Genomic DNA, 15,340 nt, shown 5'->3' with positions numbered 1-15,340 from the left:
CAGCAGCAGCCTTTCTGGCAGATGCCTCAGCAGAAACCATCCGGTTTTCAGCAAGAGAAGCTGCATTATCTAATGCGACCAGAAGAGCCCTTTGGTTAAGGCAATGGTCTGGAGACGTGCGCTCAAAAGCAAAACTGTGTAGCCTGCCTTTTTCGGGTGATTTTTTATTTGGACCAGAATTGGATGAAATACTAGCTAAAGCAGCGGATAAAAAGAAGGGGTTTTCAGAGGCCAAACAACAACCCAAGAAGCAATTTTTTCGGAGCTTTCGCCCTACTAAAGAACAGCCAAGATTCAGGAGCAAGCAGACCTGGAAACAGGGGTACTGGAATACAACCAAAGGAGGAAAGAACAAATCCTTTCTTTTTGGTGCCTCAAGTAAACAAGAGAAGAAACAATGACGCCAGAGTGGGGGGAAGATTGAAAAATTTTCTTCCCCATTGGAAAAATATAACATCCAACAGGTGGGTACTCTCTATAATAGAAGATGGCTATTTTATAGATTGTGTCACCTCCTCCTCACCGGTTTATCCTATCCAGGCAACCATCGAACAGACTAACATGTCACCTTTGGAAGGAAGTTTCCGACCTGCTAAAATTGAATGTCATCTGCCCAGTCCATCCAGAAGAAAGAGATACGGGTCATTACTCACCTTTGTTTTTGATAAAAAAAAACAAATGGGACTTTCAGATTAATTACAAACTTGAAATATTTGAACAAATGGGTAACCTATGTCAAATTCAAAATGGAATCAATCAAATCCACTACGCCTTTGATACCTTACAAAGCTTGTTTATGTACCTTGGATCTCAAGGATGTCTATTATCACGTACCTATCCATACGAAATCACAAAAATACTTAAGATTTGCCGTATTATCTCCCTCTGGGGAAGAATTTCATTTTCAATTTACTGCATTACCCTTTGGTCTCTCCTCAGCCCCCCGGGTTTTTACCAAGGTCATGGCAGAAGCAGTAAAATATCTCCGAACGGAAGAAATCGGCGTGATTCCATACTTAGACGACTTCCTAATAATAGGAGATTCAGTAAGTCATTTAGAAAGCCAAAAGGATACAACAATAGAAGTTTTACAATCTCTGGGATGGATCATAAATTTAGACAAATCAGACTTAATTCCGAGTCACATAAAAGAATTTTTAGGAGTGTCTTTAAATTCTCTAACCCAGACCTCGTATCTTCCACAGGAAAAGATGAAAAATCTTCTTGGGAAAATCAAGAAATTCGAGAAGAGGAAGTCTGTCTCAGTAAGGACAGCTATGAGTCTTCTGGGGACCATGACATCATGCATCCAGAGTGTGGCCTGGTGCCAAAATCACTCAAGAACACTACAGTCATGGATTCTTACAAAATGGGACAAAAATCATCATCATCTTCATTTACCATTGATAATCCCCTCAAAAGTGAAGGAATCACTAAGATGGTGGAAAAATCCCGGGAATCTACGGAAAGGCGTAAATTGGGTCCAATGGCCATTGACCCAGATCCAAACAGACGCCAGCAGCTCCGGATGGGGGGCTCTCCTTCCGGGCAAATATATTCAGGGTTGCTGGACCCAGGAAACAGCACATACCTCTTCGAACGAGAGAGAGCTAAAAGCAGTCCTGAACACTCTAAAATCCTGTACCAGCGAGCTGAAGGGTCACCATGTGAAAATTATGTCGGACAACACTACCACGGTTGTCTAAGAAGACAAGGAGGTACCAGATCAAAAAGGCTACTGAAAATATCACAACAAATATTTTCCTGGGCAGAAGAAAATATCCAGTCGATCTCGGCCATCCATCTGAGGGGCTCAGAAAATGTAGTAGCAGATTACCTCAGCCGGTCCCAAATTCTTCCCCACGAATGGAGCTTGAACGAGGAAGTCTTCCAAGAGATTGTTCTAAGGTGGGGACTGCCGGACATCGACTTGTTTGCCTCCAGAAAGAATTCCAAAGTGAAAAAGTTCTTCTCCTTGAACCCAAAAGAAGTCCCCTGGGGACTAGACGCTTTTTCACAGACCTGGAACCAGGACCTAGTGTATGCTTTCCCTCCGATTCCATTGATAAGCAAGGTGTTGCAAAAACTACTAGTCAGTCCAACCAAGCTCATCTTAGTAGCACCCTTTTGGCCAAAGAAAAATTGGTTCCCAAGTCTACAAAAGTTGGCGATGGGCCTTCCGTTTATCCTACCCAGGAGGCCGGACCTTCTACATCAGGGACCAGTCCTTCATCAGAACCCAGGGTTCCTAAACCTAGCAGCCTGGATCCTGAAAGCACCTTCCTAAGATCAAAAGGTTTATCATATAAGGTAATAAAAACCTTAAAGAATAGTAGAAAACCTGTAACCCATGCCATATACTTTAAAATATGGAAAAAGTTTTGTTCCTGGTCAAAAGATATGCCTAACCAGGGTTCCCCAAATATCTGTCAGATTCTTGATTTTCTGCAGGAGGGGTTCGAGAAGGGACTACGACCTAGCACCTTGAGAGTCCAGGTCTCAGCCTTGAGCGCCTACTTCGATACAGCGCTGACAGAACACAGGTGGGTAAAGAGGTTCTTTCAAGCCTGCTCACGCTTACGTCCTACTATTAAAGATTCATCCCCTCAGTGGGATCTATCTCTAGTTCTAGATGCTTTAACTATGGGGCCCTTCGAGCCGATCGACCCTAGTCATATGCGTTTTTTGACCCAAAAAACTGCCTTTTTAATCGCCATTACATCTGCTAGAAGACTGGGCGAGTTACAGGCCTTGTCCATTTGTGAACCCTATTTATCTGTGTCAGAAGATAGGATCACGCTCAGACTTGACAGAAATTTTTTTACCAAAAATTGTCTCAAATTTCCATAGGAACCAGGAGATAATCTTACCTACGTTTTGCCATCATCCAAAAAATCCTGTGGAAGAGAAATGGCATCTACTGGATGTAAGACGTACTGTTCTTAAATATCTCGAAGCATCCAATCCTTGGAGAAAAGATTTAAATTTATTTGTTCAATTTGCAGGAAGAAATAAAGGCAAGAAAGCTTCAAAAGCCACTATTGGACGCTGGATTACAGATACCATTAAAGAATGTTATAAAATCAAAGGTGTTCCACTACCTCTCTCTGTCAAAGCCCATTCCACTAGGGCCATGTCTACATCTTGGGCTGAGAGAGGAGGTGCATCCATTGAAGAAATCTGCAAAGCCGCTACGTGGAGTACAAATGTCACATTTGCAAAGCACTATAGGCTAAATGTCTTAGCTGCCAAAGATCTGGCATTTGGCCGAAAAGTGCTTCAGGCTGTAGTCCCTCCCTAAACTGGGCATAAATTTGGTATGTCTCCAGTGGGGCCGTCATGGTGACGAAATGGAAAAAAGGAATTAGTCCTTACCGGTAATTCAATTTCCATAAGTCCACCATGACGGCCCTGATATTTCCCTCCCATGTATATAAAAGTATTTTTGGATCTTTGCCTATGTATGTGAAATTTAACATACTAAATAAAATTATGTTGCAACCTATACTGGTGTAGTTATTTGATAAACACTGGTGGGAGGTTGAGGGAGGGGCTATTTAATGCTCTCAATTTCCTGTCCCTACAGAGGAAGGGGAAGCAACCTCCAGTGGGGCCGTCATGGTGGACTTATGGAAATTGAATTACCGGTAAGGACTAATTCCTTTTTTTTTTTCTGTTCAAATAAATACAAAGCCTTTTCTTTTGACCTTAAGCCTGAGTGAAGACCAGAACTGGATTAAAGCATCAATCAACCTATATGTAATTTCTTAATAATGTGTGCAGTATACTCTGATAACATGCTGCCAATTTCCTACAACCGGTGACGTCACTCGGCTATCTGCTAATCTCATGCATGCGCGGTAGCTACCTTCCTTGCGCAGCCGGGTGATGTCACCAACTGTCTGCAGCGCTTGTGGCCAGCCTTCATGGGGGGAGGAAAACGGAAGGGATGTGAATAAATTAGATTCTGACTTAGCCAGGAGGTGCTCAGCTATCCGATATTCGATATTTTATTACAGAAGATGGCCCACAGCATTCCAGCAGGAGTCCCCCAACGCTCCTAAGGTAACAAGCATCCATTTGGGGACAGTCTACCACCCCTAAATGGGGTGGTGGATGTCTTTAAACACTCTAGGACAGTGCTGGTGAACCTATGGCACGCAGAGCCCTCTCTGTTGGCACACACACCATCGTCCGCCATTGTGTATGTTTTATTAATGGAGTTCCGGCCAGACCACAAGCTGCTTCTACATGTCAGAGCTCCAATAATTCTCTAGGAATCAGAGTGGCAGTGCAGAGAGCACTCGCTGCTCTTCTACACATGGCAGCCCTCTGGTGACTAGCTTCCCAGTGCAGGCTGCAGCTGACTTGTTCTGATGGGTCACTGCCTTTCTCTTTGCTCCCTCCTCCTGAATGACCTTTAGACTGGGAAGATGGAAGAGACGGAGCAGACAGCAGGCCAGGAGTGCACAGCAGCCAGGTGTCTCTAATGAAGATAAGGGGATGCAGCCCCTCACCACGGGAGGGGAAGTCAGGTACTCAATTATAGGCAGCAGCTAAAGTGTTAAACAGTTGACTTTAGTATGTTGAGAAAATTGTTGACGTACCGTGTTAGCCAGGAAAAATCAAAAATCTGATGTAAATACTTTTGTGTAAAAACTACAAAAGTTCTTAAGAAATGATACCTTTATTGGCTAACCAGAAAAATTATATTTGGTGCAAGCTTTCAGGGCACACAGGCCCCTTCTTCAGGCATGGATACAAATGAAGCACTGAGAGAAAAATACAATATTTGAGGGATGTTACAACAAAATAATTAGTACATATGGTGAGACTTAATTAAGATAAGCTGGGGCAATAAAACTAGAGGTTATGTTACACAGAGAAGGGTGATGGGCAGGGGGTGGGGGGCTAGGATGGCAAGGGTCTGGAGTTAGTCTCTTGTGGGGATTGAAGTGAGTCCATGTAATGAGCCATAAACCCAGGTGCAATATTGAGGCCTTGTGTCAGTGACTGGAAGGTCATCATCAGTTTGAACTCCCAGGTTTTCCTTTCTCTGTTGTCCTTAAAGTCACCTTAAAGTATTAGGACCTTTAAATCTTTCTTGCTGTGGCCTGGTCCAGAAAAGTGCTTTCCCACAGGTGTGTCCATCCCCTCACTTATGGTGTGTCTGTGAGAGTTCATCCTGCTCTGAAGTTTTTGTTGGGTCTCCCCAATGTATATATTATTTGTGTGACACCTCATGCACAGTATCATGTACACAACATTGGAGGATCTACAGGAGAATGTGCCTGGGATTTTATACTCCTGTTGTGTGTTAAGGATGTGGACTGTGCTTGATGATAGAACATGGGCACAAGTCTTGCATCTTTTGTTGTGGCAGGGAAAAGTGCCCGTCTGTGATGGTGGTGAGAGGGCACTTCTTACCAGGAGATTCCTTATGTTTGGTGGCTGTTTGTAAGCAAGGAGGGGTAGGTCCGGGAATATGTCCTTTAGCCTGTTGTCCTTATGAAGAATGGCTTGGAGATCTGCTGCAATTTTCTTTAAAATCTTCATTTGTGGGTTGTACATGACCACCAAGGGCACTCTGCACTTGTCCTCTTTCTGTTGGTATTCCAGCAGGCTGCTCCTTGGAATCCTTCTAGCTCTGTGGATCTGTCTATCTATAACCAGGGGGTGATACCCCTGTTGTAAGAATGTTCTTCTTAGTGATGGAATCTGTTGTTCTCTATCCTCACTCTCTGAGCAGATCCGGATGTATCTCAGAGCTTGGCTGTAGACAATAGATTTCTTGATATGTTTTGGATGAAAACTGTTCCACTTTAGGTACGCTGGACGACCTGTAGGTTTTTGATAAATTGTAGTTTGTATGCTGTTGTCCTTAATGTATATGGTTGTATCCAGGAAATGTACCTTAGATTTTGAGTAGTCCAGGGAGAGTTTTATGGTAGGATGGAATTTGTTATAACTTCTGTGGAAAGACAACAGTTCATCCTCCGATCCTGACCAGATAACAAGCAGGTCATCAATATAGCGGAAGTATGATAGAGGTTTAGTGGCGCAGGTTGTAAGAAACTCCTCCTCTAGTTTTGCCATGAACAGGTTGGCATACTGTGGTGACATTTTGCTTCCCATGGCACTTCCCATACACTGCAAGTAAATGTCCTCACCAAAGGAGAAATAATTGTGATGCAGTACAAACCTGATGAGCTGTAGGACAGGTGTTGTGGCCATGTTGTTCTTCTGCAGAAAGTATTTACAAGCAGCTATACCATCTTCATGTGGGATGTTGGAATAGAGGGATGCAACATCCATAGTTGCCATAATTGTGCCATCTTGTAGTGGACCCAGGTGAGAAAGTTTACGGAGGATGTCGGTGGTGTCTTGGACATAGCTAGGCGTCTCCTTCACTAAAGGTTTTAAAATGTTCTCCACCCAGCCAGAGATACCTTCAGTTAGGGTTCTAACACCAGAAATGATTGGTCTCCCTGGATTGCCATCTTTATGTATTTTTGGGAGCATGTAGAATGTACCTATTCTGGGAGTGTTTGGTATTAAATCCAGTAGAGTCAGATATTGGGTCAAAGCCATTAATGATCTCAGTAGGTTCTCTTTTATATTGTACAGTGGGATCTTCCCTCAATGGTGTGTAGTATCTTTCATCAGAAAGTTGTCTGTTTGCTTCCTGAATGTAATCTGAAGTGTTGATAATTACTACAGCTCCACCTTTGTCTGCTGGTTTGATGACAATACCTTTGTTGGATTTTAATGACCGTATGGCTCTCCTTTCTTGTATGCTTAGGTTGTCCGTGATGTTGTGATTTCTGTCTAACAATTCCGATTTCACTTTTTTTCTGAAACAGCCTATGTAGTAATCCAAGGTTTGATTAAATCCGGGTTGAGGGGTCCAATTAGACTTTTTCCTCTTTCTTGATGTTTCGTGTCTCGGGTCAGTCTGTAATGTGGTCTCACTTTTGTCAAAAAATTCTTTCAGTCGTAATCTGCGAAAAAATTCTTCTACATCACTGCAGAATTGTACCTTGTCAAGTGGTTTTGTGGGACAAAATGTCAGTCCTTTAGATAAAACGTTTATCTCCGCTGTGCTTGGTTTATACTGAGAGAGGTTTACAACAGGGGATGATGCATCCAAGTTGTGATGTTGACTTTTCTTTCCTTGTTCTTTGCGACCTGCTCTCATCCTTAACCTGTTAAGTTTTTTTAGTTTGTTGATAATAAGTTGATCTTGTAAATTATTGAAAAAGTTCTCCAATGTGTTTATAGCCAGACTCGACCCAGGTCCTTGTATTGTGTCCATCATACAATTAATTTCATTTTGTAGATTTATTTTCTTGTTGTAGAAAAATCCAATAAGGTGATTCCGTAGTCGTTCAGATGATCTGTAGCAAAGATTCTGTGAAAAGTGAGTGTTGTAAGTATATTGAGGTGGATTTTTGATCATCAGGCCTTTGGGGATAAGATTCTACTTTTTGCATCTGGATAAAAAAAAATGTCGCTGTTCAGTTGTGCCAGTTTCTTCAGTTGGTTCTTAAGGTCCATTTGTGTTCGGTAGGTTGGGGTATCCTCCATTGTCATAGTATGTTGAGAAAATTGTTGACGTACCGTGTTAGCCAGGAAAAATCAAAAATCTGATGTAAATACTTTTGTGTAAAAACTACAAAAGTTCTTAAGGGATGATACCTTTATTGGCTAACCAGAAAAATTATATTTGGTGCAAGCTTTCAGGGCACACAGGCCCCTTCTTCAGGCATGGATACAAATGAAGCACTGAGATAAAACACAATATTTGAGGGATGTTACAACAAAATAATTAGTACATATGGTGAGACTCAATTACGCATGCAGCCCAAAAACAGTTTTCATTCAAAACATATCAGGAAATCTATTGTCTACAGCCAAGCTCTGAGGTACATCCGGATCTGCTCAGAGTGAGGATAGAGAACAACACCTTCTATCACTAAGAAGAACATTCTTACAACAGGGGTATCACCCCCTGGTTATAGATAGACAGATCCACAGAGCTAGAAGGATTCCAAGGAGCAGCCTGCTGGAATACCAACAGAAAGAGGACAAGTGCAGAGTGCCCTTGGTGGTCATGTACAACCCACAAATGAAGATTTTAAAGAAAATTGCAGCAGATCTCCAAGCCATTCTTCATAAGGACAACAGGCTAAAGGACATATTCCCGGACCTACCCCTCCTTGCTTACAAACAGCCACCAAACATAAGGAATCTCCTGGTAAGAAGTGCCCTCTCACCACCAACACAGACGGGCACTTTTCCCTGCCACAACAAAAGATGCAAGACTTGTGCCCATGTTCTATCATCAAGCACAGTCCACATCCCTAACAAACAACAGGTATATAAAATCCCAGGCACATTCTCCTGTAGATCCTCCCATGTTGTGTACATGATACTGTGCATGAGGTGTCACACAAATAATATATACATTGGGGAGACCCAACAAAAACTTCAGAGCAGGATGAATTCTCACAGACACACCATAAGTGAGGGGATGGACACACCTGTGGGAAAGCACTTTTCTGGACCAGGCCACAGGGATAAAGATTTAAAGGTCCTAATACTGAAAGGTGACTTTAAGGACAACAGAGAAAGGAAAACCTGGGAGTTCAAACTGATGATGACCTTCCAGTCACTGACACAAGGCCTCAATATTGCACCTGGGTTTATGGCCCATTACATGGACTCCCTTCAATCCCCACAAGAGACTAACTCCAGACCCCTGCCATCCTAGCCCCCCACCCCCTGCCCATCACCCTTCTCTTTGTAACATAACCTCTAGTTTTATTGCCCCAGCTTATCTTAGTTCTCACCATATGTACTAATTATTTTGTTGTAACATCCCTCAAATATTGTATTTTTCTCTCAGTGCTTCATTTGTATCCATGCCTGAAGAAGGGGCCTGTGTGCCCTGAAAGCTTGCACCAAATATAATTTTTCTGGTTAGCCAATAAAGGTATCATTTCTTAAGAACTTTTGTAGTTTTTACACAAAAGTATTTACATCAGATTTTTGACAGTTGACTTTAGTGTTTTAGTGTACCCTCCAGCCCACAACACCCACTTTGCCCCAGAGAGATCTTGTCAAACAGGATTCCCCAATCCCCTTAGGCCGGCAGCACACATGTCGTTTTGAACCTGTTTTTGGGCCGTTTTTAAGCAGTCGGTTAAACGCATCCGTTTTTGACCCGTCTTAATTAAGATAATTGGTAAATCCGATGAAAAACTGATGCATTTTCAAAATTCGCATGCAGCCCAAAAACGGGTTAGAAATGCCATGTATCACCTTTCTTGTCACATTCAGTCCCTGCCCTTGTTTCTCTCTCCACACTGCTCACACATAGCAGTAACACAGGTGTTTGTTAATGCTGCGTTAACGCTTGCATTAATACATGCCTTTTGTAAACTCATTGTTTACAGCTATGTAAATCTCCTCCTCTCACCTGTTCTGATGCGTTTGAAAACGCATGTGTTTCTGCCACAATTGAACACACTCTGAGGTCTAATGGTGCAGTCTCATGTACCGCTTTGATTTAGTTTAGAAAGAGAATTAAAGTGCCTGGGGAGTGCAACGGCTCTATTGTACAGGCAATCCCCGGGTTACTTACAAGATAGGGTCTGTAGGTTTGTTCTTAAGTTGAATTTGTATGCAAGTCGGAACTGTATATTTTATCATTGTAATCCCAGACAGAAGCTTTAGTGTTAATCCTGGTTCTCATGACAACCCAAATGTTGGGTTGTCATGAGAACCAGGATTAACACTAAAGCTTCATTACAGACACATTTGATAACTGCTACAGCTGTTTATTGTAGCCTAGGAGTAAAGTACAATAAATTACCAATATCCATAGGCCCGTTTGTAACTAGGGGTCGAGTGTTCTTAAGTAGGGGACCCCCTGTATATGCGTTTCTGTGGAAATCAGTGCAAACAGTAACTAGCACCTTTTTTTTTCACCATTTTTCCATCTATGCATATTTTAATTAAAGGGGTTATCCGGCTGTTAAAAATTACTTGGGGCCGGGGTGGGCATAATAAACATCTACCTGCCTCCTCCGGCGCCGCCGATGTCCCGCAACATGATCCGTTTAATCCGTGCCCCTGTTTGTTTACAGGGGCACAGAAGCCGCGCACAGGGAACTTCCAGTCCTATCTCTCAGCGTTGTAGGCGCTGGGAGATGGTGTCGGATGGGAGTTTCCGGCCAGCCAGAAGCTCCCTGTGCGCCCTTGTATACAAACCGGCGCACAGAGGAAACGGATCGCGGCGCTGGACATCAGCAGCGCCGGACGAGGTAAGTACATGTTTATTATATTTAACTAGCCCACCCCAGCCCGCCCATCAGTAATTTTTAAGAGAAGATAGAAGTGTGAAGAAGACGCCGGGAGCCACGATGGGGATCGGAAGCCGCCGGGAGGAACATCGGGGACACCGGAGGGTGAGTATTACGTTTATTTTTTTTTATCTGTATGCTGCAAGGGGGCAGGCTGTATGCTGCAAGGGGGCAGGCTGTATGCTGCAAGGGGGCAGGCTGTATGCTGCAAGGGGGCAGGCTGTATGCTGCAAGGGGGCAGGCTGTATGCTGCAAGGGGGCAGGCTGTATGCTGCAAGGGGGCAGGCTGTATGCTGCAAGGGGGCAGGCTGTATGCTGCAAGGGGGCAGGCTGTATGCTGCAAGGGGGCAGGCTGTATGCTGCAAGGGGGCAGGCTGTATGCTGCAAGGGGGCAGGCTGTATGCTGCAAGGGGGCAGGCTGTATGCTGCAAGGGGGCAGGCTGTATGCTGCAAGGGGGCAGGCTGTATGCTGCAAGGGGGCAGGCTGTATGCTGCAAGGGGGCAGGCTGTATGCTGCAAGGGGGCAGGCTGTATGCTGCAAGGGGGCAGGCTGTATGCTGCAAGGGGGCAGGCTGTATGCTGCAAGGGGGCAGGCTGTATGCTGCAAGGGGGCAGGCTGTATGCTGCAAGGGGGCAGGCTGTATGCTGCAAGGGGGCAGGCTGTATGCTGCAAGGGGGCAGGCTGTATGCTGCAAGGGGGCAGGCTGCATGCTGCAAGGGGGCAGGCTGCATGCTGCAAGGGGGCAGGCTGCATGCTGCAAGGGGGCAGGCTGCATGCTGCAAGGGGGCAGGCTGCATGCTGCAAGGGGGCAGGCTGCATGCTGCAAGGGGGCAGGCTGCATGCTGCAAGGGGGCAGGCTGCATGCTGCAAGGGGGCAGGCTGCATGCTGCAAGGGGGCAGGCTGCATGCTGCAAGGGGGCAGGCTGCATGCTGCAAGGGGGCAGGCTGCATGCTGCAAGGGGGCAGGCTGCATGCTGCAAGGGGGCAGGCTGCATGCTGCAAGGGGGCAGGCTGCATGCTGCAAGGGGGCAGGCTGCATGCTGCAAGGGGGCAGGCTGCATGCTGCAAGGGGGCTGGCTGCATGCTGCATGGGGGCTGGCTGCATGCTGCATGGGGGCTGGCTGCATGCTGCATGGGGGCTGGCTGCATGCTGCATGGGGGCTGGCTGCATGCTGCATGGGGGCTGGCTGCATGCTGCATGGGGGCTGGCTGCATGCTGCATGGGGGCTGGCTGCATGCTGCATGGGGGCTGGCTGCATGCTGCATGGGGGCTGGCTGCATGCTGCATGGGGGCTGGCTGCATGCTGCATGGGGGCTGGCTGCATGCTGCATGGGGGCTGGCTGTATACTACACCCTCGGCTTATACTCGAGTCAATATGTTTTCCCAGTTTTCTGTGGTAAAATTAGGGGTCTCGGCTTATACTCTGGTCGGCTTATACTTGAGTATATACGGTAAATGGTAGGTTTCCTTTAATGTTAAGAAGTGAAACACATAGGTGGATACTGCAAATCCTTTGTTCATTTGGTGATCTATTTTTCCAAGTGCATTTACAATGTATATCAAAATGAAATAAAATGCATAATGTGAATGCGTTCTTGATCCATTCTTGGTGCATTTTTAAATGCACTGAAAACGCACGTGTTTTTGCATGTTTATCATCCGCTTGGCCGGTTTGAATCCATTTTTTTTCTTAATTTTTTTTCAATTGTAAACAGCTGTTAACATTTTCACAGCTGCTTACACTTCCAGAAATAAAGCAAAAGGGATTAAAACCAGCCATATTACTCTACCCTCAGAATACATTCAGATCACATTATTTGATATGTTTTTAGAACAAATTTTTTCATAAAAATGTATGTCATCAGATCCCATGAACTAAATGTAATGTGGTAAGGGAAAGGGGGTCTGTGTAAAAGCAAGAAGTGGGGGACTAGATTTGAGAGAGAATGGAAGTGAGGTACTTAAAGGGGTATTCCAGGAATCGGCATAATTCATATACAAATGGGTCCTTTAAAATATAAGCTTATATGTAATTAGTTTTTATTTAAAATTTTGCTCCCCTTAGCAGAAAAATGCTGATGACATAGACCAGTGATGGCGAACCTTCTAGAGACCGAGTGCCCAAACTACAACCAAAATCCACGTATTTACCATGAAGTGCCAACATGGCATTTTAAGCAGTAACTTATTGCTACTCATCTTTCAATCGTATCGACCCCCCTGAGGCCACCATTACAGTTGAAAGAAGCAGGGCAAATTCAGACTCAGCAGCATCTCTTAAGTTGCCTGGGAGTGCAGGTGGATTTGGTCCTAATTGGTGAACTCTGTCCTGGAGCGATGGTCTGAGTGCCCACAGAAATGGCTCTGAGTGCCACCTCTGGCACCCGTGCCATAGGTTCGCCAACACTGACATAGACTGTAATGAAGAATTCAAATTCTACTGGCCTTTTAATCAGTCCGTTTATTTCCTCCGCGCGGTCCGTTGCAGAGCATACACAGGACAGAAGATGGCCGCTGGTCACATGTCCACATCACATGTCCTGCACCTGCCTGGGAAGGTCATGTGATCACCACTATGTTTGGCTGTAGTCGGTTGGTTGCAGTGCAGCCAGTATGGCCAGTGTTTTGGTGATGGCAGTTACACATCATTACTATGGTAACAGAGCAGGAAAACCTGTTATATCACCACTGGGAGCAGAGTATAAGAGGTAGGAGGAATTACTGAGTACTAAAGGATCTTGGGACTTGTAGTTCCCAGTGGCAGCCCTCTTGGTGATAACTTTAGAGAGGCCATAAAATTTTGTAAAGCATAAAATTAAACTATTTAAGCTCAATTTTGTAATTAATGACATTGAGTTTTGTTACATTCATTTATTTATAGCATTATGGGTTTTTGTATCAGACGTTCATATTCCTGGAATACTCTTTTAATTAAATTAGAAACAAGGCCAGAGCAAAATATATTAGAAAGGGTAAAGGAGGGCATAAAAACTAATTGGGATCAGAGGTACCTGAAAAGTGGATACAAACAGAAATATCCATATGTCTAGCCACAGGGGGATAAGCACAAAACAAAGGTGCAACCCTAGTGTAATACTGTAAAGATAAGGTTAAATGGAAAACATATTTTGATTAACCCCTTCACGCTCTGCGACAGACATATCCGCCGCAGAGCTATGGGTGATGTCACACACGGCGTGTTTGGGACGTTTTCAGATCGCAAAAAACACATCCGTTTTTAAAATGACACATGCGTTTTTGTCCGTTTTTAATTGCCGTGTGTGACTTCACCCTATGAAGGTTGTATGAAGAAGGCTAACTTGTGTCGTCACTTGGATAAGTATAGATAAGTGGGTTTTGGCTCACTGTTTAGGCACTCTAAAAGGTTCGCCATCACTGCTCTAGGATGTATAGAGTTGTATGCAGATGAGGAACTGGTTATTCTGAGCCATATCTTGTAGGGAAAAATGGGTAAGACACTGGTCTATTATCTTTAACTTCACCATTTGAATATACTATAACTAGCATTGTATATTAGTTTAATATCCATGTATAGTGGAGACTTTTTTTAGAGGCATCAATGTAGGTATATGTTACTTGTATGGTGGACATACCCTATAGCAGTGATGGCGAACCTATGGCACTGGTGCCAGAGGTGGCACTTGGAGCCCTTTCTGTGGGCACTCGGGCCATCATCAGAGATGACTCCAGGTATCTTCCTGCAGTCCCAGACAGCCCAGGACTTGCTGTGCAAAGAGGTATTTTAAAGTGACAGCTGTACCTGGGCCTTTTTTCTGCTATATTGGTGTCCTCAGGGTGCTGGTATCTATGAAAACTGTGTCCGAGAAGGGAGTATAAATCACAAATTAAATTTCTGTGTTGGCACTTTGCGATAAATAAGCGGGTCTTTGTTGAAGTTTGGGCACTCGGTCTCTAAAAGGTTTGCAATCACTGCCCTATAGTGCTATGCAGGGGTTTAGTCAACTCGGACTTGTATTATTGGATATCTTCCATTAACACATCCATTGTAATTAAGTACTAAATAAATTTCTGTTTAATTTTATATTTGAGAACTGAGTGGCTCCTGTTTTCTGTGGTATTGAGGAACATGACCTTGGTAGTAATGTGCTTCTACTAAATAGCTTGTCATAGGAAACACACTCCACATTTTCGCATTGCTTCAAAATGCAATTCAAACACTGCATGTGAAAGCAGCTTCAAAGTCTCATCTGAAATTAGGACCAGATTGCTCTGTATCACACCTGTTTGCAGGTACATAAGAGCCTTTTCCTTCCTTTTTAATCGGTTTGTGCTCACAGGGACTTTTCAGCTCCTTTTCAATGCTGTGTATAGCACTATTGGTTTCGTTGTTGTAGAACTGATTACCTTTACAGGAAATATAAGAATTGACATAACTAACCATTTTTAATTTTGTTTTCTACCTAGGTTTGTAATGTTACTGTTTTTTCTGCTTCAACATTTGAAAGTCATTTAAATGGAAAGAAACATCGGGTGAGCAGGCCAATATTTCAGAAGCCTTTATTTTTGGGTCAAGTTAATCAGCTTAGATGTTACAATTACAGTTGGTCCACTTTACATAAATTACACCCAGTCTGTTGGTATTTAAATTACCACGTTTCTCCATAAGTTCTAACCCCAAAATGGATATATCTGTGGCACCTTGAAACGTCTTTTAAAATGTTCATTCTCCTTTTTAAATTGACACCAGAACGGTTTCTTTGAAATATGCCCCACCCCTGCCTAATAGCTGAAGGCAACATGAAGGAGCAGGAGGGAGCTAACATATTCTTAAAGGGTTTGGAGTGTTATGATAATCCAGAAGATGACATAATTCTATTTGAATAAATGTTGATTTGTTTCTTCAAGTATAAATTTTGACTTTTGGTGATTGGGGGAGGATGAATAAGACACCCTTTAAAAAATAGCCCTAACCCAGAAAATAAGACCCT

General features: G+C 43.9%; 1 protein-coding gene across 12 annotated transcripts in view; it reads left to right on the top strand.

Moving 5' to 3' along the window:
* Window positions 1-15,340, top strand: part of LOC140133136 (uncharacterized) — a 254,866-nt gene that overhangs the window by 25,720 nt on the left and 213,806 nt on the right. For 11 of the 12 annotated variants that reach the window (XM_072152850.1, XM_072152851.1, XM_072152859.1 and 8 more), the window contains exon 3: window positions 14,817-14,882. In XM_072152850.1, coding sequence (XP_072008951.1) covers window positions 14,817-14,882 — 66 coding nt within the window. Of the gene's footprint in view, window positions 1-12,990; window positions 13,079-14,816; window positions 14,883-15,340 lie in introns of those variants that run through there. The other variant, XM_072152856.1, reaches the window with a different exon arrangement.

Source organism: Engystomops pustulosus, chromosome 5 (genome assembly GCF_040894005.1).
Source record: "Engystomops pustulosus chromosome 5, aEngPut4.maternal, whole genome shotgun sequence".
In the NCBI taxonomy this organism is placed as follows: domain Eukaryota; kingdom Metazoa; phylum Chordata; class Amphibia; order Anura; family Leptodactylidae; genus Engystomops; species Engystomops pustulosus.
This window is presented reverse-complemented; position numbering and strand designations above follow the sequence as displayed.